This window comes from Sminthopsis crassicaudata, chromosome 6 (genome assembly GCF_048593235.1).
Source record: "Sminthopsis crassicaudata isolate SCR6 chromosome 6, ASM4859323v1, whole genome shotgun sequence".
NCBI classification, from domain to species: Eukaryota; Metazoa; Chordata; class Mammalia; order Dasyuromorphia; family Dasyuridae; genus Sminthopsis; species Sminthopsis crassicaudata.
The window spans coordinates 204,622,186-204,645,156 of NC_133622.1; the positions used below are offsets into that span (position 1 = coordinate 204,622,186).

General features: G+C 39.1%; 1 protein-coding gene across 5 annotated transcripts in view; it reads left to right on the top strand.

Annotated features, from left to right (window-relative positions):
* Window positions 1-11,455, top strand: part of ZNF143 (zinc finger protein 143) — a 39,527-nt gene extending 28,072 nt beyond the window's left edge. For all 5 annotated transcript variants that reach the window (XM_074273284.1, XM_074273289.1, XM_074273286.1 and 2 more), the window contains exons 12-16: window positions 1,045-1,272; window positions 3,383-3,531; window positions 6,530-6,691; window positions 8,382-8,528; window positions 10,417-11,455. In XM_074273284.1, the coding sequence (XP_074129385.1) occupies window positions 1,045-1,272; window positions 3,383-3,531; window positions 6,530-6,691; window positions 8,382-8,528; window positions 10,417-10,500 (770 nt within the window). In that variant the 3' untranslated portion in view covers window positions 10,501-11,455. The remainder of the gene's footprint in view (window positions 1-1,044; window positions 1,273-3,382; window positions 3,532-6,529; window positions 6,692-8,381; window positions 8,529-10,416) is intronic.
* Window positions 11,456-22,971: the final 11,516 nt, after the last annotated feature.

Below are 22,971 nucleotides of genomic sequence, written 5' to 3' on the forward strand. Positions count from 1 at the left end.
CAGATTGTGGGCCTTTTCAAAGAAAGCGAGAGTGAATATAGAACTTTTAAAAAATGTTTGAAATTTCTACTAACATGTAAATAAAAAAATTTTGAAAAAATTTTAGAAGAAAACTTCAAATAAACATCATGTTTATTGAACATGGAGATCCACACACACACACACACATTTTATATACATTATAATGAATACATACAGAATGCATATTATTTCTTTTGTTAAATATTTCCAGATAGGAAGGTAGTTCAGGCTTAAGTTTTTGACCCTTCTAGTATAGGGAATCCCTAATGAGAAAATCCTCTTCCTTGTTTTGTAACTCATAACATAAGAGATTTACCCAATGACTTGGCCAGTGTCACACAACCAGTATGTGTTAGGTGTGGAATTTGGACCCAGGCTTTTTTAGACTCTTAAGACCAACTCCCTAACCACTAAGCAGCTCTGCCTGCTAGGGTGCAGTATTAACAATAATGACGGCTAATTTTTTTTATGATAGTAGATACTGTTCGGTATATATTTTACTATGTATAACATTGGATTACTCGCCATCTAGAGGAGGGGCTGGGGAGAAAGAGGGAAAATTTGGAACACAAGGTCTGCAAGGATCAATGTTGAAAAATTATCTGTACATATGTTTTGAAAATAAAAAACTTTTAATAAAAATTTTTTAAAAATATCATTCAGGTGTTAATAGCTTGTCTAGAAAACAGTAAGTTAGGACTTCAGAAAGCTAAGATTAAAATGTTTTGCTGGGATTTTTTTTTTTTTTTTAAATTAAAAAAAAAAAAAGGTTAAATAGTATTTATTTTTGGAGATACGGGTAAGGTGCCAAGGGAGGTAGAATTCTAGGAATCCTCACTGGAAAGCCAGGGGTCTCGGCTGGAACCATCTGGAATAGGAGTGTGTGGGCTTTTCCTGCCATTCTTGTAGTGTTGTCCCTGGTGGGAAGGTTATTGCTTTCCCTACCCATCCTTTCCTGGGAAAACTTTTACAACTAATGTGTGACATGCTGGCTTTGTGTGTGTGTGGCTGTTTTTTCCATAGGTGAGAAGCCATATGTTTGTACAGTCCCTGGGTGTGATAAACGATTCACAGAATATTCCAGTTTGTACAAACACCACGTGGTTCACACTCACTCCAAACCATACAACTGTAATCACTGTGGGAAGACATATAAGCAGATCTCCACCCTCGCAATGCACAAGCGAACAGCTCACAACGACACAGAGCCCATCGAGGAGGAGCAAGAAGCCTTCTTCGAGCCCCCGCCGGGTAAGTGGTTGTGCCCCGAAGAGGCTTGTTTGAGCCCTCTCAGAAGTCTTTCTCACAGTCTAGTTCAGGGCTGATTTGCCAGAACCAGTTGGAGAAGGCTACGGTTCTTGCTGTGGAGAGCTCTGACCCAATGCTCTCTTGGATTTGAGTTTCCTTTCTTACTGTACCTGGGATTAGATGTACAGCTCTGCTTCTTGGAGACTCAGAGATGGGACCCAATAAACTGTTGGGATTTATTCTTGAAGAAATACAAAGAGGGGCAGCTAGGTGGCTCAGGGGATTGAGCACAGGCCCTGAAGTCATGAGGACCTGAGTTCAAATTTGATCTCAGACACTTAACGCTTCCTAGCTGTGTGACCCTGGGCAAGTCACTTAACTCCAGTTGCCTGAGAGTGGGGGGGGGGGGGGGCGGGGAGAAATACAAGGAAACTCTTGACTAATAACACACATTTATAATATTTAAAGCTTACAAAGCAGTCATACAGAAACCTGTATTGTTAGCCCCATTGTACAGATGAGAAAACTGAAATTCACAGAGCTCCAACTTCCCCAAGGGGCCCAAGAGTCAGAGCTAGACCAGGACTCATAGAGGTCTCTTTTCTCTTGAGTAGAGTGTCCTTGCCAAAGAGCAAAGCACTGCCTTGGTTAACCTTCTGAAAAGGACGTTCCCTGGTCCTCTCCAATGGGGAAGCAGCATGGATGGCAGAGTGGTTTAAGGGAGAGCTTGACTTTGGGGAAGAGGCAGGGCAGCACTGTAGAGCGGAGGAGGACACTCAGCAGACCTGGCCTAGCAGCTTGGCTGCCTCCCTGCCTCCTTTCATCTTGGGCACTCTGAGGGTCAGAATCCTCATTTATAAATGGGAGAAGAACACTTGCATTATGTACTTCACAGGATTGTTGAAAGTACCTGGTGACTTTTGAGAGTTGTGCAAGTGGCAGCTGTGACCAGTATAGTTTACAAAACACCTCTGGGTCAAGATGAGAAGAAATGGAGTTGGGGAGATGAAAGAAGTGGTGAATTAGTGGGATGACAACTATTCAGACTTTTCTTTTTTGAATACAATGGGAAAATGTGGGAACCCTTATACCTTCCCTCTCCCCCTTCAATCTCACATCTTATTTCTCAGTGATTTCCAGATTCTACCAGATGGTAGACTTAAATATTTTTTAACTTTTTAAAAAGAAGGAAGTGAATAGAAAGGTGTATTTATATTAATTATTGATGGAAGATGAAGTAAGCATTGTTTAATATTAGGCACACTCTTTTACTTGGAGTCCTTGTGACCCTAACCATACATTTGCAAATAATTGCGGAGAGTCTGATAGAAAGGAGAAAGATTAATGATGTCATCTAGGGATTAAATTGAGCATTTTGAGCCTTCTTAGCTCAGTGCTCACCACCCACAGACTTCAGGCAACAGCTTATAACATGGTAGTTTACCTTCAATTTCAATTTTAAATTGAAATAAAGATCTGCTTCTCATGAGGACAGAATAGAGAGAAGGATCTGATATGATTGCCAAATTTGGCTCCTACATATTGGTATAACTTTAGCAGGGACACTGGAGTGCCCTATGGTTATTTAAGAAATAGATTAAGAACCTCTTTGGCTTATTAAATCATTAAACTGAACTCAGATAGCAAATCTTCACACAATGGTGGGTGGGTGTCCTTTCCTGAGAGCCCGAGGTCACCTGTGTTTATGAGTACTTGTTAGTACTACTTTATTGTATTTACCAACCATTTGGGTTTTCTGGTAAGTATTGTAACATAGTGAATCATTATCTCCGGACATTAATTTTTTTTTCACTCTTCTAAACCAGTAGACTAAGTAAGGTGAGTATATAACTAATATTTACTTTTGGTTATTTTTGGAAGCTTTATTTACATATGTCTTCTTCACCTCCCCCAAAACACACAATCTTTAACAAGGAGGAGAAAACAGACCAAAGAATTTGAAATAACTTGTTGGATTTGATGATGTTAAATTTAGGGAAGAGGGGGAGATTATAAAGAATCACTCTTTATGGTTAGTAATTTCAGAAATAATACTAAGATTTTTTGCCTTTTTTCCCTTTGATTTTAATTTGTATGTATTTTTCTTTAACAGGTCAAGGCGAGGATGTGCTCAAAGGTCCTCAGATAACATATGTTACAGGTGTAGAAGGGGAAGACGTTGTATCTGCACAAGTAGCTACAGTAACTCAGAGTGGATTGAGCCAGCAAGTAACACTCATATCCCAGGATGGAACCCAACATGTAAGTATTCACTATAGAAAAGTCAACTTAAAATCCTGGAGCATGTCCTATCTGAAAGTGCTGGGAAATGAAACTGGATTTGTAGATCTGGGTCAGATCCCTGATTATCAGGCTAAGGAAATTTGAAATTTATCCCATGAGCAGTAGGGAACCTTAACATTTTTGAACTGTTGAGTGACAAGATTAAAACAGAGTTTTGGAAACGTTAATGTGGAAGTGATCTACAAAGTAAAGAGACATTTAGCAAACAGTACAAGTAGAGAATAATCAGGAGCTGAGATGGTGTAATGGAATAGGAAGGAGAAAGGAAGGGGAGAGGTACCACTAAGGGCTAACAGCACTAAACAGCAGAGAATTTGGAGAATAGGTTATGGAGAGAAGGAGAAGTCAAAGATGGCTCTAAGGTTCTGAGTCCTGTGCTGATGCACTTTTAGTTACATGCCTCTGAAGTTGATCATAAAGCAGGTCCTTTATAATATTAACATAACATATATTTTATATATATAATTTATTGACATAAAGCAGATTGTTTTCCCATAGGAGTAATCTAATGATTTAAGGACTACACAGTTTATAAAAGTTTCAATATTGTGATAAAAATAAATCACAGACATTAATGCCAAACATTTAACATTTATAAATATAAGGAGTATGAGACAGGATCATACAGCATGTCAGCGTCTGTGGCCAGAGTTGAACTCATATTCCTGACTCCAGATTCAATGCTCTGTCCATTATTCTGTCTAGCTGTGTCAGCATTAACGAACCATAGTATCATGCAATTGATGTAAAACTAGTCTTCTCATTACATTAAATAAACAATGATTGTGCTTGCTTTCTTAAAATTTAGACTGAATTTTAAAATATGATTATGTGAATGACCCAAATCTGTTTCAAAAAGCTATCCTTAGAAGTTTGAATTGATGCTTCCCCTCCTCCCTCCTCTCTCAGTAAATTCATCATAACCAGAAAAATTTAGAACCATTCCAGGGACACTAGAGTTCTGCTCCAAGTAGTAAGTGCTCAATAAATTTTACTATGAATAAAGTTGGTATTTGTCCTACTAAGAAACTTTTTCTTTTTTTAAGAAAGAGCTTATATACAATTTATCCTCATTGTTCTTTATTACTCTTTCATTTTATTCAGAGTTACAAATGTATCAAATGTCTGACCCAATCAGGAACCACCAGGAAATAATAAACTTTGTTATGTCATTCTCTGTATTTCACTATCCCCACCAACCATAACAGTATAGTTCTCTCAAGCTATTGACCCAGCCAAAAGTTTGGATAATTCACCCTGTAAACTATAAAAGATGTTCTCAGACACCTAAATCCAGAAGCCTTGCTCCTTTTACTTCAAATTGCTCTCTACCCTTTCCTCCAGATTTAGGCCGAGTATGATAACTTTTTAGCACTCCACAAATACCTCCTTCCATGGAGAAAACTCATGTCCTGATATAATACCCAGAAGTGCATTTAGAATAGAGAGCTCTCTCACATGAGTATTAATATTTTTATCCAAGTCCATTACATTTGGCTTGAAAAGCTCCCAAAAGCAGATTTCATAATAGGACTCAAAACAAATTGCTGAGACCAATTTGATCATGAGTAACTTATAACCTAAAAGGTATGGTTGAAGACTGTACCTCTAGGCTCGGAGATTTCCATGGAAATAAAAGAAAAAATCAGAGAAAAGGGCTTACCTTGTGTTTTCTGCTTGTACTGGGCTAATACTGCCATTCTTCCAAGTCTGATTGAATTTCTATGTCTTCCAGGAAACCTCTAAATATCTAGATTTCCTTCTCCAAAGCACCTATATTTTCTATAATCAATATACTCTTTCAGACTGGAACATCATATTAGCATATATTCCTGTTTTTGCATTACTGCTGCACCTTTGTTTATATATTTTTATGCCATATAAAGCTATAAAAAATTGTTATAATTATCTATTAATAGCTTACATATTTAAGCTTATGTTTATTCTTTTATTTTCTTTATAAAGACTTAATGATCTGTTTTATATCTTTGTCTGACCCTTTCAGTCAGGAAGGTGCCTATAGGAACTTTGGGATTCCTAGTTTATAATGCATCTAACCCTGGAGTATTTTCTCATCTATTTTACATTGTTCACTAATTGGTGATTGCATTGGAATTTCCAAGTTGGAAAAGAATTTGGAATTAGTTCATTTAGTCCATCTTCTACCCAAATTATTAATTCTCTACAGTGTCACTGACAAGTAGTCAAAGAAACACTGTTTCACATTTTTGGTGACAAAAATCACCATTCATCTTGGTACACAGCCAGTGCAGAAGTGTGGAGGTATCATTTGGCTTGTATAGTACGTCTTTCTCCCACCCCCACCCCCCGACTTTCTTTCTTTCTTCCTTGATGTGTGTAAGACAGCAGGGCAACAGGATGAAGAAGAAGCAGGTCGGGGCAGTTCTCAAAAGAAAGGTCTCTGAGTCTGGCTTTGTCTTGTGACCTTCCAGCAGGTCACTTTCCGTCTTGGTCTCCAGGATCTCTTAAGTCACTCCATCTCCAAATAGTGGCTTGAGTAGCTAGTATTTTCTTAGAGTTGGTTGGGGGCTTCACTGGCCTATCAAGATGCTATTCTATTCATGATCATGCTGTTGCTGTCCCCTGGTGATAGCTCGTGTTTACCTTACTATGTGTGCTCGCAGCAGGGATCATTGAGGGTCTTTCATGAACCTAAAATATTTATGACAGCTTTTGGGACCAGACATAGTGGTTAAGAAACTTCCCTTAGATCTAGTGTCTAAGCAAAGTGTTTGAACTCGCTGCCTATATGCTGTTGTTCAGGGTGGGTTTCTTGATGGCTAAAAGCATTTCTTAGCCTCCAGAGAAAAATTAAATTCATTCATTGTCAGTTTATTCACAGAAGAATTGGGCTCAAAAGATTAGATGTACTTGGAACATTGCTGATTTGGTTTTTTGTTTGTTTGTTTGTTTGTTTTTTAATATTTCGTTTCAGGTCAACATATCTCAGGCAGACATGCAAGCCATTGGCAATACCATCACAATGGTGACGCAAGATGGCACCCCAATTACAGTCCCCGCTCATGATGCAGTTATCTCTTCAGCAGGAACACACTCTGTAGCCATGGTGACTGCGGAGGGTACGGAAGGACAGCAGGTAAATGCCCTTGCTTGCATACATGTGACATTGAAAACAATGTCCAGAACTAGCTTGGAAGAAAGTCTGGCATTATGGTAAACAGCAAAGCATTGGGAATCCAGTGACACCAGTTCTAATCCCAGGCCTGCCTCTTTAGGCTAAGGCCTGCTCTGGGTCTCAGTTTTCTCCTCTGTAAAATGAACAGTAGTACTGGGCTTTCCAAGGCCCTTGTGGCCTTGACCTCCTGTAGTCCAAGCTGTTGGTTCCCAAGGTGCCAGTGCTGTGCAACACTGCTCCCCAAGCAGTCATCCCACAGTAGCAGATTCAACTTGTAGCTCTCCCAGCTCACCCAGGGAGTGTGTGCTGTAGCTCACTGTAACTCTCAGCCCCGTTAATGATGAGGTTGATCCAGAGGGAACAAGGATATCATCTCTTCCCCCTGGCTGTCTTCAGAGTGGCCCCACTCACCCTATCTTTCATCTTTCCCTAGTCCCGGGATGCTTTTGCCATGGGCACCCTGTGTGAGGCAGAGAAACAAATTCCAACAGACCTTGTGACACTGATAGCCCACACTACTCACTATCTAGAATCTTGTTTCCAGAAGCTGGGATCACAGAATCCTGGGTGTAGAGTTTTGGGAACCTTTGGCCATTTACTCCACTCTTCTCACTTTATAGATAAGAGAACTGAGATTCAGAGATTGACATGATACTCCCACAATAACAGGGTAGTTAGTGGCAGAGCCTGGATTTCAGCCATGTCTTCTAGCTCCCAATCCAGTGTGCTGTCTTGGTTAATGACGTCACTGGGAATGTCATCCGGGGGTGCTGGCTGCCTTCTTCCCCCACCACTGATACATGTCTACTTCCATATTCAGAAATTCAAGCATCCTGATTTGAACCCATCTTTATAGGGCCTGAAATAGTCTCTGCAAACTCTTAGCAGAATCCTGAGCACAGATGCAAGTATCCACTGGGAAAATGTCAATCTCCCCTGAGGTTGCTAATTTTATCTGGGCTGAGAGCTTCCTGGAGCACCTGTCCCCCCAGGGCTGAGCTCTGCTGTAGATGGCAGGGGCAGGGGCTGGGGATCACCCCCTTTTACAGAGACCAAAGCAGCCTGGTTTGACACGTGTTCTTTGGACACGCTTCCCATGTCTCTACCAGCTACAGGAGGCTGGGATTCTGCTTCGGGAATAGAACCTGAATAGCCCATAAGGGCTTGTTACTGGGATGAGGCCGAGGTACCCATAGCGGCAGCCGGGCCTGCGCTGTCTCTGCCCTGGCATGCAGGAGCTTGTGGGTCCGTAACTTCTGCCCCGCTCGGCGGGAAAGGCAGCCTAGTGGTTCTTAGACAAGCATGTTCCTTGATGTTTGCCCTGGGGGAGCAAAGGGAAATGTGGTCTCTAAACCTGAGCCTCACCTTAGATATCACACTGTGCTGTGTTGCTCCAGTAACGATTATACTGTATGTATACTAATCATACTAAAACATGATTTTAAGTAATTATGGGTCTGAATAGAAGAAAAGCTGTTGCCCAGCACTTAGCTGGACTCAAGAACAAAGGGATGTTGGGGAATATTGACATTTAGTGTGGGGTGGGCCAACCCAGGTATCCCCTGATGGGCCGAAAAGGCCCCAAAGTCAGGTGGGGGGACTCTAGTCTGTTGGGCCGGCCTGAGCCTGATGTCTGCCTTCTGTGAGACAGGTGGCAATCGTGGCCCAGGACTTGGCAGCCTTCCACACGGCCTCCTCAGACATGGCACACCAACCACACGGGCACCATCTGGTGACTACAGAAGCCCGGCCGCTGACGCTGGTGGCCACATCCAATGGAACACAGATCGCCGTGCAGGTAAGCCCCTTGGCTCCCCACCCCATACTTGCACCCAAGGGCCTATTTCTGGTCCTCCCGACAAGCAGGCAGCATTAGTGTCTTGGGCCCGAAGGACTTGAATTTTCTCCTCTGTCAGAATGAGGGGATTGAGTAAATAACTTCGGGTATGTTTCAGCAGTAGTCCTGTAAGTGTCAGGTGACTCCCGGGAATAACCCGCAGCAGATGTGAACTAATCACCATCTACCAGATTAGGCTTAAATTAAAGGAAGGAAGTAGTAAACCGGAGAGAGAAGCAGGCAGAATGACTGAGTCACGGAGGAATTAAATATGACCAAGGTCAATGTGTTGTGGCAGAGAAGCAGACGCGGCTTCCTTAGGGCACCAGCGTTCCGGCTGCCTTTGTGGGGAAGCCACAGGTGCACACACATGCATGTTAAGAACTTACCATTCATTAATAAGTGTAGATCTGACTATTTAAAAATGATGTGAGCGAATGGCTAATGAGGGAGGTGAGCAGTCTGACCAGTGATGGGTACACTGTGTGTCATCTCATGACAGAAACAAAAGCCAAAATCTGAAAACCAGATTCTGTGGGGCATGAAATGGTGTTTCTCCCACCTTTATCTAGACAGTAATCACTCTTCATGTCTGTTTTTCCTTTTTATCTGTTTAATGGCAGAATCCTCTGGGCATTTGCCTCCTGAACTGGGATTCTCTTCTTGGGGCAGAATATACAGGAATCAGCTTCTTATTTCAAAAGTTGAATCAGCCCTTCGGTGACAAAAATCAGGGCTGTGAAGGTGTTTTGTTGTTTTGTTTTGTTTGTTTGTTTTTTTGGGTTTTTTTTTTTTTTTTTTTTTTTTTTTTTTTTTTTTTTTGAGGCTAGGGTTAAGTGACTTGCCCAGGGTCACACAGCTAGGAAGTGTCAAGTGTCTGAGACCAGATTTGAATTCGGGTCCTCCTGAATTCAGGGCTGGTGCTCTATCCACTGCGCCACCTAGCTGCCCCCTGTGGAGCTGTATTGTTGCAAAAGATGGGGAAAATGGAAAGTTTGGGCCATCATTTTTAAATAGTCAGATCTAAAGTAACTTGTAGGTTTTGTACCCTTACCTTTTCTCCTTCCCATTAGCCTTTGCTTTGCCATTCACCATTGCTAAACACTTTTACAGATACACATCCCACTGTGTGTCCTCAGCTAGTCATCACCACTCAAAAGCAAAAGCTTAACAATACTGCCGTTTTGTAATAAGACTATGTTTTACATTTATGGGCCATTTTAGGGTCACGGAGCATCTTGAACTTATTTTACAATAGCCCTACCAGGCAGATAATGGAAGCAGCACTGTTTCCATTTCATAGACGAAGGAAGTGAGTTTCAGAACAGAGAATGGATGTGCCCCAGATGACTGAGGCTATGGTCGCTTCTGGGAAGAACGTCTTTCAGCGGGGGCGGCCGATTGGTCAATCCTCAGTCCCACTTCACAGTTCCAGCCAATTCAGCAGATGTTTTGTTGAAGCCTAGGATTTCTGCAGGAGTCCTGTGGTAGATACTGAAATTGGGATTAGGGCAAAGGTCATCCACCCAGAAGCGATAAATACCTTAGTGGGGAGATAAGGCAGATGGACAGCAGAACTGTACTACAAGGCAGAACGTGGCAGTGGCCCCCAAGAGAGGCACTGGCCTCTTGTCTTATAATTGGGAATGCTGGGGAACTTTAAACTTGCTAGAAATCATCATTTTAAAATTAAATACAAAATATATATAAAGTATTGCAAGAGGAAAAGCATCTTAGATTTCAGGAAGCCAAGCTTTCTAGGGGAAGGTGGGAAAGGTTTGGCTCCTGTCCTATGATATTTATATTGTTGGATGAAACTGTTTATCTTTCTCACATATTCATGCTGCAGCTTGGAGAACAGCAGTCTTTGGAAGAAGCCATCAGAATAGCCTCCAGAATCCAGCAAGGAGAGACGCCAGGCTTGGATGACTAACCCGGATCTTGGGATCATCCGGCGGAGAATATTTTCTTTTTACACAACAGAGACCCCTGCAGCCAGAGTCCGAGAACACTTGGAAGTTTCCCATTCCTTGATCCTCTGCACACATTTTTATGCACAAGTGGACAACGTCTCACGCTTGACCCTTGAAATAGATCGGTTGGGCTCGGTGACCACCAAGGTCCCTTCCAACTCTCAAATCGGCAACTCTTGATTTCCAACCTGACCCCATGTGTATGCAGAAATATGAAATTAGGACTAGATGGTAGATTTTCCTGTTGTTACTCTTTTATCGACTCTCAGACTACTGAAGTCTACCTGCATGGCCAGTGCAGCTGTAGAATTCTGCCCCAGGATGAATTTTAACTTTTAAGTACATGATCAAGGCTATTCAGACACCTTTAGATGTCTGAAAGGTCCTTACAATCATAATTCCAGAAGCCATTTCAAATGACAAAAGGATGCAAAGCCTTTAAGAATGTTCCTCAATTAGTAGGGACTTGGCAATTTTGGTTCTACATTTCTCCATTTTGATTTCTGTCCCAGGTAGAGCTGGGTGATTGTTGTCTTCCCCGTCTTTGTTAAATACAGCCTATTCAGCCAATTCCATTAGCTTTACATTAGATTATGTAAAAACTGAAATGCTTTGGTTGTTCAGAATTAAAAGGTTAAATTCGATACTTTGGTTTCCTTAAAGATTTTACCTTATGAGTTTGTTTTTGGTTTTGTTTTGTTTTTAATAATTCCAATTATGATCAAGTAAAATGTGACCACAGTGTCCAGGGAAGAAGGCAGGGCCATGATCCGAAGTGAATTAACTCTAGGATGAGTTCAGCGTAGCCTATTTATTTTTGTTTAACATGTGTTATATCCTTGTTCCAAAGTTTATTTATCCTGTAGCTCATTTTTTAATGAATCTAGTAGTTCAATAAATGATAATTTACTTTTATTAAATTGGGTGAATAAATTGCTGAGGAAAAACAGCCCAGAAACATAATGGAGACATCCACCAGGACTCTTTGGAAACCTCTTGCAACAGAATGAAGCTCAGCCTCTGGAAGATTTTTTTACTGATCAATGGTTCAGATTCTGCTTCAGTAGAATTTCAGGCCAAAAAGGCATTTCCTCCTTCCTCACTCTTTTATTCCAGCATTATACTGTTCTTTGTACAGTTAAAAAACCCAATGGTGGGAATGTTTCACTTCAATTTGTACAGTTTAAAAGAAAACTTTTATTGTTTTTTTTATTATTATTATTATTATTGAATATAAATGCTGTCTCTTATCTGTTTTTCTTTGAAGTCTCTACCAAAAGGAAACATTTAAGATAAAATGGCATTTGAGGCCTGGATAGCTGAATTTACATCAAGACCAGGACCCCCATTCCTTAAGCATGTCACTCTAATGGGAGCGTTAGGATTCACAAACCCCTTTCCCAGACACTGGGGCTCAAGAGTAGACTCTCCAGGCAGGAAAGAGGGGTACTAAGTCAGAGAAGACCTCTACCCACCTAATCTTCCTTTTCAAAGAAGCTTTTGTTGCTGTACAAGCTCAGGCCCATTGACCTGCTTTCCCAATGGGTCACCCCAAAGAGCAAGTCTTGCCCTTAGATTGTGGGCAGGGGGAGGGAGGCCACAAATTGGGGAAGTAGCAGTTTAAAGCAACAAAGAAAGGAAAGGATGGGGCTTGCAAGCCTTGCCTTGAGTGGTAAGTTCCCTGTAATGTATTCAGGCACTAATAGCTTGTTTTCTTTCCCCTTGCCATTGGGCTTATGATTTATTCCCCAGGGAAAGAGAAATATGACTTGCCAGTACTGGTCTGACATTCCTGGCAGCTGTTAAAGCAATAACTTCCCAATTCCTTTTCAGGAGGAAAGTGGAATTAAGCTGAACTGGGACCTGAGGGGAACCTGATACTATGGGTTCTGTTCAAGAATAAAACCAGACTCAAAACTTAGCCACTAGCTTTGGTCAGACACCCTTTCAGTTCAAGAAAATCATTTCTACTTAGCCCTTACCTTTTTATGCCTCCATTATCTTCCATTTCTGTTTGTCTTTCTCTTCTACCTTTCCAGGTCTTCCCCTACAAATTAGCACCCTCCCAAAACCCATAGGGAACAGCTAAGAGTTGTCCTTGATTCCCTGTTTTTCTCCATGGGGAGTGTCAAGTCTGACTTATTCTACTCAAAAAATGTTAGAGCTGGGATTTGAACACAGAACCTCACTCAGGCTCCAAATCCAGCATTTTTTCCTAGTCTTTCCCAAATCCACTTTCACGAGCCTTAAAATGAAGGGATAATACTCCTGGAAAGCCCTTCCAACCTTAGTATTGCATGACTCTCCCCAATGTCAGCTGTGGAACTAAAAATACTACAGTGAAGGTGTTGTGCATGATATGGTTAAGTCTATGGATCGGAGGCTCTGCCACTTTGTGGCTCAGTTTCCCCATCTGTAAAATGAACTGGATAACCTTGGGAGGTTCCTTCCATCTCTAAAGCTCTGGTGAACTGTGGTACCTTTGTCCTAAGACTTATTGTTCTACCCCTATAAGGGAAAAACTAGGTTTCCTGAAAGCAGCAGCTTTTTCCCCTTAACAATCCCTTGGGAATTAGTCACTCCAATTTCACATGGATGTCAGCCCTCTCTTATCCTTGGAGGCTAGTCTTACTGGGCCACTTGTATTTGTATGTGTTTGAGCTATGTTCTCCATTGTTCTTTCTTGGAAGCATCAGGTGATTTCTATCTGCAATTGAACTCAACTGGATTAGGAAGGGATGGTATCCCAGAATGTCACTGAGATAAATGAGTCATTTATTAAGCACCCAGTAAGGAAAATGAAACCCAGAAAGATTGAGCAAATTTCCCAGTTCAAGAGAAGAGGAAGCCACAGTGGGTACTACCCCTGGATACTACATGGAGAACTGGATCCAGTTGATTTTTTGGAAAGGGCTGTGAGACAGGAATGGATCACAGCATCATAGGTGTCACCTCACTGCCAGGGAGCAAATGATATTTTCATGTCCTCCCTTACAAGCTTAGCATGCAGAAATAGTTGTGAAGAAAGCCCAGCTAAGTAGTTGTAAACTACTATCAGTTGAGTGCTCACCAGGAAGTGTAATCCCCATCGCAACAATTTTATGAGGTGGGCTAATATTCCCATTTTGCAGATGAAGATCAGAGACAAAGCAACTGAGTCTGGGATGCACAACTCAGAAGTAGCTGTAAGTTTCATTACCAGTTTTTTTTGTTTGTTTTGTGGAGGTTTGGGGATAGCATTTTTTTTCTTTTCTTTTTTTTTTATTAATTTTTATAATTATAACTTTTTTTTGACAGTACATATGCATAGGTAATTTTTTTTTTTTTTACATTATCCCTTGTACTCCCTTCTGTTCCAAATTTTTCCCCTCCTTCCCTCCACCCCCTCCCCTAGATGGCAGGCATTCCCATACATATTAAATATCTTATAGTATATCCTAGGTACAATATATATGTGCAGAACCGAATTTTTTTGTTGTTGTTGCAAAGGAAGAATTTTATTTGGAGATAGCATTTTTTTCAATAGTATTTTTATTTTTCTAATTATATAAAGATTGTTTCCAATATTCATTTTTATAAGATTTTGTGTTCCAAATTTCTCCTCCCTCCCTTACCTCCTCACCTCCTCAAGATAGCCAGCAATCTGATATACATGATTATACATGTGCAATTATTTTAATCATTTCTATATTAATATATATATTATACAGGAGAAAGAAAAAAAAGTGAAAGTAGTATGCTTTGATCCACATTCAGTCTCCATCATTCTATCTCTGGGTGTGAATAGCATTTTCTTCTTTTTTTAATTAATTAATTTTTAATACACATTGCCTTATGAATCATGCTGAGAAAGAGAAATCAGAACAGAAAGGAAAAACCACAGGAGAGAAAATAGAAAAAAGTAAACATAGCAGGTGTTGATTTACATTCAGTCTCCTCAGTTATTTTTCTGGATGCAGATGGTGTTTTCTGTCCTAAGTCTATTGGGATTGCCTTAAAATCAATGCATTGCTAAGAAGTGCTAAGTCCATCACAGCTGATCATCATGCAATCTTGCAGTTGCTGTATACAATGATCTGGTCCTGCTCATTTCACTCGGCATCAGTTCATATAAGTCTCTCCTGGCTTTTCTGAAATCATCCTGTTGATCATTTCTTAGAGAACAATACTATTCCTTTACATTCATATACCATAATTTACCCAAACATTCTCCAATTGATGGACATCCACTCAGTTTCCATTTTCTTGCTACTACAAAGAGGGCTGCCATAAATAGTTTTGCACATGTGGGTCCCTTTCCATACTTTAAAATCTCTTTGGGATACAAGCCCAGTAGAAACACTGCTGGGTCAAAGGTATGCACAGTTTTGTCACCCTTTGGGCAGAGTTCCAAACTGTTCTCCAGGATAATTGGATCAGTTCACAACACCAACAACATCATCAGTCTTAAAGAACAAGGTTTCCCCAATCCCCCCTCCTCATCCAGTGGGCATAGAAGCTTAGATTTAGAGCTGGAGGGAATCTTAGAGGACCCTGAGTCCACCTCTTCCTAGTTCCCCCACATGGAATCATGAAGATGACTTCAAATCCTACCCCAGACATTTAGCTGTAAAAGGGGATAATTAAAGTATAAAATATGGTTGAGATAATATCCATAAAGTAATTTGTAAATGCCAAAGCATTATGTTAATGTTGGCTATTACTGTGGTTTTATAGGTGAGGGAATTGATGCCCAGAGACATGAAGCGTCCTACCCAAAATCACACCTTGTAGCCAGCTTTGGAAAGAAGGGCCTCTGCCTCCAAATTCATCACTCTTTTCCCTTCCCTGCTCTGTCTCCCACCTGTTCTGAAGTGGTCACATCCCTGAATAGGAGGCTACTTGGTCCAACAGGTCAATCTTGAGAGACCATCCATCTGAGGGTTCTCCCACAAAATTCTGAGATGGGCATTTCCCCCCTTCTATTCAGGGCTTCCGAAAGCTTTAGTGCATTTGGGCTTTTTGGAAAACCCTGTAAAATCCTGCAAGGTGACATTTCCCTGAACCTCTCACCTGTGCCTAGAATTCTACACCTCTTCAACCTTGCCTCTTATAATAATTATAATAATAAGCCAGTGGCTTCTTTTTTTTCTTTTTTTCCAGGAGCTTATTTCAAAACTCAGCCACATCCTGTCTTTTACAAGAGACCTTTCGCTATCTCCCTCTCCCTTTCACTCTTCCCCTTCATGATCCATGTATCGTCCATGTCCTTATTTAGAGACCCATAGGCCCTTGCATTAGAACATCATCTCTCTTAGGATAGGAATTGTTTTTGTTTTTTTCTTTATATCCCTAATGCCTGACACATAGTTCATCAATGCATGCTGATTGATTGATTGGCTCAGCATTGTGTCTCAGGTGCTGTGTGTTTGGGACCAGGAGTTTCTCTCCTTTTGCTGAATACAAGAGAACAGGACCAAAGTCTTTTTCAAAGCCTGGAAAAACATGGTGGGAATTTACATGCTAATTGGGTGATGTGGCTTGTCCCTTCTGCAAATCAAAGCCCCAGCAGGGTGTCCCTAACACTGGACATTTTCCCTCAGAGACCCTGGATCTTCATCTTGTAGATTCGGATGGGAAAGGAGCCCCACAGAAATCATTTGCTCCGATCCCTTTCTAACACAAGGAAAGCAATTTGAGTCCCAGACAAATGAAGTGATCCACCTAAGATCACACAGGTGGGAAGGAGATCCTTGGAATCTGACCTTCAGGCTTTAGTACATTTTTGTTTCTTTAAAGCGGGGCTTGGAAGAGGTTTTATTGACATTCTGTATCCCAAACGAGGACAGCAAGCTTCATCATTGGACCCCAGTGTCCTGAGGGACAGAGCCAAAATGGCAGAGAGTGGACAGGTCTATGTCTGAGCTCTTCCTGGCTTCCCTCAGATCAACACCAACTGAGCCTCTGGACTGGTATGAGGATGACCGTACTCACAAAGGTTTGGAGAGTAACAAATTTCCAGCAGAAGAACTTCAGAAAAGGTTTTTTTCAATCGGACACAAATGCAGGTACAGCTCAGGGACCCAGGCCAATGTGGCATCTGTCTATGGGAGAATCTACTTATTTTTTAAAACATATGCATAGATCAAAAATTTTAAAAATAAAAATAAAATTTAAAAATAACAAATTTGATAAAAATAATTATATTTGCATATATTAAAGCTTTTTATTTTAAAAACATATACATAGATAATTTTCAACATTCATCCTTGTGAACACCCTTGTGTTCCATATTTTTCTCTCTCCCCATCTTCCCCCTTCCCTAGACAGTAAGTACAATTAAACATGTACAATTCTTCTAAAGATATTTCCACAATTATCACGCTCTGTTACATGCATTTAAAAAACGTTTCAATGATCCCCTTTATTTTTGGCATTACTATTAACTAACTCCTCCTCTCCTCTGACTCCCCACCCCTCCCATTACCATTAACCTTTAGAAAGAAAGGAAAAAGAAAAGTATGATAAACTATCAGTAAGATGACAGATCATTTATTTGTTCTATCTTTCATTCAATACACAGATGGGTTTTTTTTTTGGGGGGGTGCACCTATTAACTGCAGAGCACCATTGGGGGCCAGTTGGGGTCAGGATGCAAAATTTAGATAAGATAATGGTCCTTACCCTTATGAAGCTCAGCCTAAAGACACCAATAGAGAGGTGAGATGATCAGAAATCATTTAAACCAACTTCTTGGCCAAAGAACAAATCTTTGTGAGGTAACCATTGAGCTTTATCTTATAGAGAGTGTTATAGTAGGTTGTCCTGGACTTGGATCTGGATTCAAATCCTGTCTCTCCATGACTTATTCTCCCTGGGTCTCAGTTTCCTCTTCTATAAAATGGAGGAAATAATACCTGTTGTGCCTGCCTCACAGACTGTAATGAGGCTCAGCACCTCACATATAGCAAATGTATGTTAAGTGCCTTGAAAACTTAAAACTATAAATTCTAATGACTATTATTTGCTTAAATTCCTCCAATGACAGAAAGCTCACTACTTTAGAAAGTATTCAATTCTTAGATAATTCTGCTTGTTGGGAAACACTTCTTAATGTAGAAACAATATCTGCCTCTGAGTATTAATTGACTCAATCTTTTTTTAAAGTAAATTTTATTAATATATTAATATAAATGTGATTAATATGTTTATTAATATAGTTTGCTAATATATTAATATAACAATCTATTAATAAAATAAAAATTCATTAATATTTAATATGGTATTAATAATAATGTAACACCAATATCACTATATAATATTATATATATAATATATATCACTATAATTATCAATATATAATAAAATATAAATATTTATTATATATTAAAATAAAATGTGTTAAATATATAATATAAAATATATTAATATGCCATTAATATATTTTGTTTTTATATTGCCTAAATTTACCCCATATCATTTCCATTCTCCCTCTCAGACAGCAATCAAAGAGAAGTATTCTTTTTTTTTTAATTTTTTAATTAATTTTATAATTATAACATTTTTGACAGTACATATTCATAGGTAATTTTTTTACAACATTATTCCTTGTACTCCCTTCTGTTCCAAATTTTCCCCTCCTTCCCTCCCCCCCCAGATGGCAGGCATTCCCGTACATATTAAATATGTTATAGTATATCCTAGATACAATATATGTGTGCAGAACCAAATATTGTTGTGGTTGTTGTTGCACAGGAAGAATTGGATTCAGAAGGTAAAAATAACCTGGGAAGAAAAACAAAAAATGCAAACAGTTTACACTCATTTCCCAGTGTTCCTTCTCTAGGTGTAGCTGATTCTGTCCATCATTGATCAATTGGAACTGGATTAGATCTTCAAAGAGAAGTATTCTTAACCAAAAAAAAAACAAGGGATATAGATAATTACAGTACATGGATAAAATAGAAAATTTCAGTTACAGAACTCTAAAAACCTTTCACACAACATCAATACATCCAGAAGAGAAATTCTTTTTTTTTTTATTAATTTTTATAATTATAACATTTTTTTGACAGTACATAGGTGATTTTTTTTTTTAACAACATTATCCCTTGTACTCCCTTCTGTTCCGAGTTTTCCCCCTCCTTCCCTCCACCCCCTCCCCTAGGCACAATATATATGTGCAGAACCGAATTTTGTTGTTGTTGTTGTTGCAAAGGAAGAATTGTATTCGGAAGGTAAAAATAATCTGGGAAGAAAAACAAAACAAACAAACAAACAAAAAAATGCTCACAGTTTACACTCATTTCCCAGTGTTCCTTTTCTGGATGTAGCTGATTCTGTCCATCATTGATCAATTGGAATTGGATTAGCTCTAGAAGAGAAATTCTTATGAAAAATTCCTTGCATCAATTTTTTCAAAGGTTATATTTACTTCAAGCTCATCCTGAGCAGGCAACTCTACAAGGAGATTAGATAAACCCCTGATTGGGAACAAGGATTATAATCCAACCTCCAAGATTTTGAGAATTGTCCAAAATCCAGGTAATTTTCTACCCTGGAACACCCCTCACCCTATTCTTTCTCTGGTGCTCCTCCATAGTTGCTGGAAGAAATCATGAAAGCCTTTGAATTGAATACATTCAAATGTTTCAACTGGGCTCTCATTGCACGATAATACTTTTATTCATTTCTGATTAACTGCCTACCAGAGGATTATAGGCCTGGAGTTGAAAAGGTCCCAGGGATTTTCTAGTCCAGCCCCCTCATTCTTTATATGAGGTAAATAAAACCAGGGATGCTGCGCTACAACATGCAGATAATAAATATCAGAGGTGGAATTTGAATCCAGTTTTTCTGACTAAAAATCCATGTTCTTATCATAAAAGAGAGAAAGGACCCATTTGTACAAGAATGTTTGTGGCAGCCCTCTTTGTAGTGGCAAGGAACTGGAAACTGAGTGGATGCCCATCAATTGGAGAATGGTTGGGTAAATTATGGCATATGAATATTATGGAATATTATTGTTCTGTAAGAAATGACCAGCAGGATGAATACAGAGAGGCCTGGAGAGACTTCCATGAACCGATGATGTTAAGTGAAATGAGTAGGACCTGGAGATCATTATATACTTTAACGACAATACTATACGATGATCAATTCTGAGGGATGTGGTTATTCTCAGCAAAGAGGTGATTCGAGACAATTCCAACTGACTTGGGATGAAGGGTGCTATTTGCAGCCAGAGAGAGAACTATGAAGACTGAATATGGCTCAAAGCACAGTATCTTCATCTTTTTTGTTGTTGTTATTGATTACTTGGTTGGGTTTTTTTTTTTCCTTTCTTTTGTTTTTTCCCTTTTGATCTGATTTTTCTTGTGCAGCATGATATATATGGAAATATGTTTAGAAGAATTATGCATGTTTAACCTATATTGGATTGCTTGCTATCTTGGGGATGGGGAAGAAAGGAGAGAAGGAGAAAAATTTGGAGCACAAGGTTTTGCAAGGGTGAATGTTGAAAATTATCTCTGTGGAAATGCAAATTAAGACAACTCTGAGATACCACTACACACCTGTCAGATTGGCTAAGATGACAGGAAAAGATAATGATGAATGTTGGAGGGGATGTGGTAAAACTGGGACACTGATACATTGTGATGGAGTTGTGAAAGAATCCAGCCATTCTGGAGAGCAATCTGGAACTATGCCCAAAAAGTTATCAAACTGTGCATACCCTTTGACCCAGCAGTGCTACTACTGGGCTTATATCCCAAGGAAATACTAAAGAATGTGCCAGAATGTTTATGGCCGCCCTTTTTGTAGTGGCTAGAAACTGGAAGATGAATGGATGTCCATCAGTTGGAGAATGGTTGGGTAAATTGTGGTATATGAATGTTATGGAATATTATTGCTCTGTAAGAAATGACCAGCAGGATGAATACAGAGAGGCCTGGAGAGACTTAAATCAACTCATGCTGAGTGAAATGAGCAGAAGCAGGAGATCACTACACACTTCAACAACAATACTGTATGAGGATGTATTCTGATGGAAGTGGAAATCTTCAACATAAAGAAGATCCAACTCACTTCCAGTTGATCAATGATGGACAGAAACAACTACACCCAGAGAAGGAACACTGGGAAGTGAATGTAAATTGTTAGCACTACTGTCTATCTACCCAGGTTACATCTACCTTCGGAATCTAATGCTTATTATGCAACAAGAAAATGGTATTTACACACATATATTGTATCTAGGTTTTATTGTAACACATGTAAAATGTATGGGATTGCCTGTCATCTAGGGGAGGGAGTGGAGGGAGGGAGGGGATAATTTGGAAAAATGAATACAAGGGATAATGTTATTTAAAAAAATTACTCATGCATATATACTGTCAAAAAATTATAAATAAAATAAAATTAAAAAAAAAAAAAGAAAAAAAAAGAAGATCCAAGATCCAATTCACTTCCAGTTGATCAATGATGGACAGAAGCAACTACACCCAGAGAAGGAACACTGGGAAGTGAATGTAAATTGTTAGCACTACTGTCTATCTACCCAGGTTACTTATACCTTCGGAATCTAATACTTAACGTGCAACAAGAAAATTGGATTTACACACATATATTATATCTAGATTATATTGTAACACATGTAAAATGTATGGGATTGCCTCTCATCTAGAGGAGGGAGTAGAAGGAGGGAGGGGGTAATTTGGAAAAATAAATACAAGGGATAATGTTATTAAAAAAAAAACTACTCATGCATATATACTGTCAAAAATTTTATAATTATAAAATTAAAAAAAGAAAATTATCTCTGTATATATTTGGAAAAATAAAATATTACTAAAAAAAATTTTAAAAACATGCTCTTTCCATATTATCATACTATCTCCACACATTCTTCACAATAACTCTTTCTGTTTTGTTTCTATTTTTATTCTGAACTTAATAGTAAATGGAATGGACATTTGTTAGTTTGTAGTCATTTGTTAACAAAGCTGCAGGTCTCTATGATATACAACTTGTTTTTCCTTTTTAAACATATAGTAAAAAGCTTTCAAAACAGTTCTGTTTGTCTGTGCTTCTTTCTGACATTTCTTCTGTTCTCTTCTTTGCATTTTTAAGAGATAATTGGGGTTAAATGACTTGCCCAGGGCCACACAGATGGTAGATGTCTGAGGTCACATTTGAACTCAAGTCTTCTTGACTTCAGGGTGCCACCTAGCTACTCTCTGCATGTTATTTTAAAAACACCTGAAAAATGATCCTCTTTTCTTCCCCTTCCTTCCTCTTTTTCTCCTTTCCTTCTTCCCTCCCTTTTTTCCTTTCTTCTTTTATTTTTCCTTCCTTCTTCTCTCTTTTCTTCTTCCTTCCTTCCTTTCCTTTTTTTCTTCTTTTTCTACCTCCCTTCCTTTCTTTTCTTTTCTTTCTTTCTTTCTTTCTTTCTTTCTTTCTTTCTTTCCTTCTTTCTTTCTTTCTTTCCTTCTTTCCTTCTTTCTTTCCTTCTTTCCTTCTTTCTTTCTTTCCTTCTCTCTTTCTTTCTCTCTTTCTTTCCCTTCTTTCTTTCTTTCTTTCTCTCTTTCTTTCCTTCTCTCTTTCTTTCCTTCTCTCTTTCTTTCCTTCTCTCTTTCTTTCCTTCTTTCTTTCTTTCCTTCTTTCTTTCCTTCTTTCTTTCTTTCTTTCTTTCTTTCTTTCTTTCTTTCTTTCTTTCTTTCTTTCTTTCTTTCTTTCTTTCCTTCTCTCTTTCTTTCTTTCTTTCCTTCTTTCTTTCTCTCTTTCTTTCTTTCTTTCCTTCTCTCTTTCTTTCCTTCTTTCCTTCTTTCCTTCTTTCTTTCTTTCTTTCCTTCTTTCCTTCTTTCCTTCCTTCTTTCTTTCTTTCTTTCTTTCTTTCTTTCTTTCTTTCTTTCTTTCTTTCTTTCTTTCTTTCTTTCTTTCTTTCTTTCTTTCTTTCTTTCCTTCTCTCTTTCTTTCTTTCTTCCTGCCTTCTTTTTCTCTTTTTTCTTGTCTTCTTTTTCTCTTTTTTCTTGTCTTCTTTCTCTCTCTTTCCCCTCTTTTTTCCTTCCTCCTTCCCTCCCTTCCTTCCTTTCTTTTTCCTTTTTCCAAAGGCAGTCCCTTTTGTACCCTTGATCCCAACCACTCTATTCTATGTTTAACAGTTTATCCTATTCATTAGAGACATATTTAATCTCTCCCTATCCCTAATTCCTTTCTACTTCATAAAAACATATTTATGCATATTCCATCTTTTTTTTTTTTCCTGAGGCAACTGGAGTTAAGTGCCTTCTCCATCCTTAAGAATCTTTCACAGGACTTTGCCATCCCCTAAAGCTATCATTCTTAATTCACAGGACCACCACCCTAGTCCAGATTCTCATTCCCTCTTCATTACATTACTTTAACAGTTCTTTGCTGCTCTTCTTGACCTTCTTATCTTCCTTCTCCAA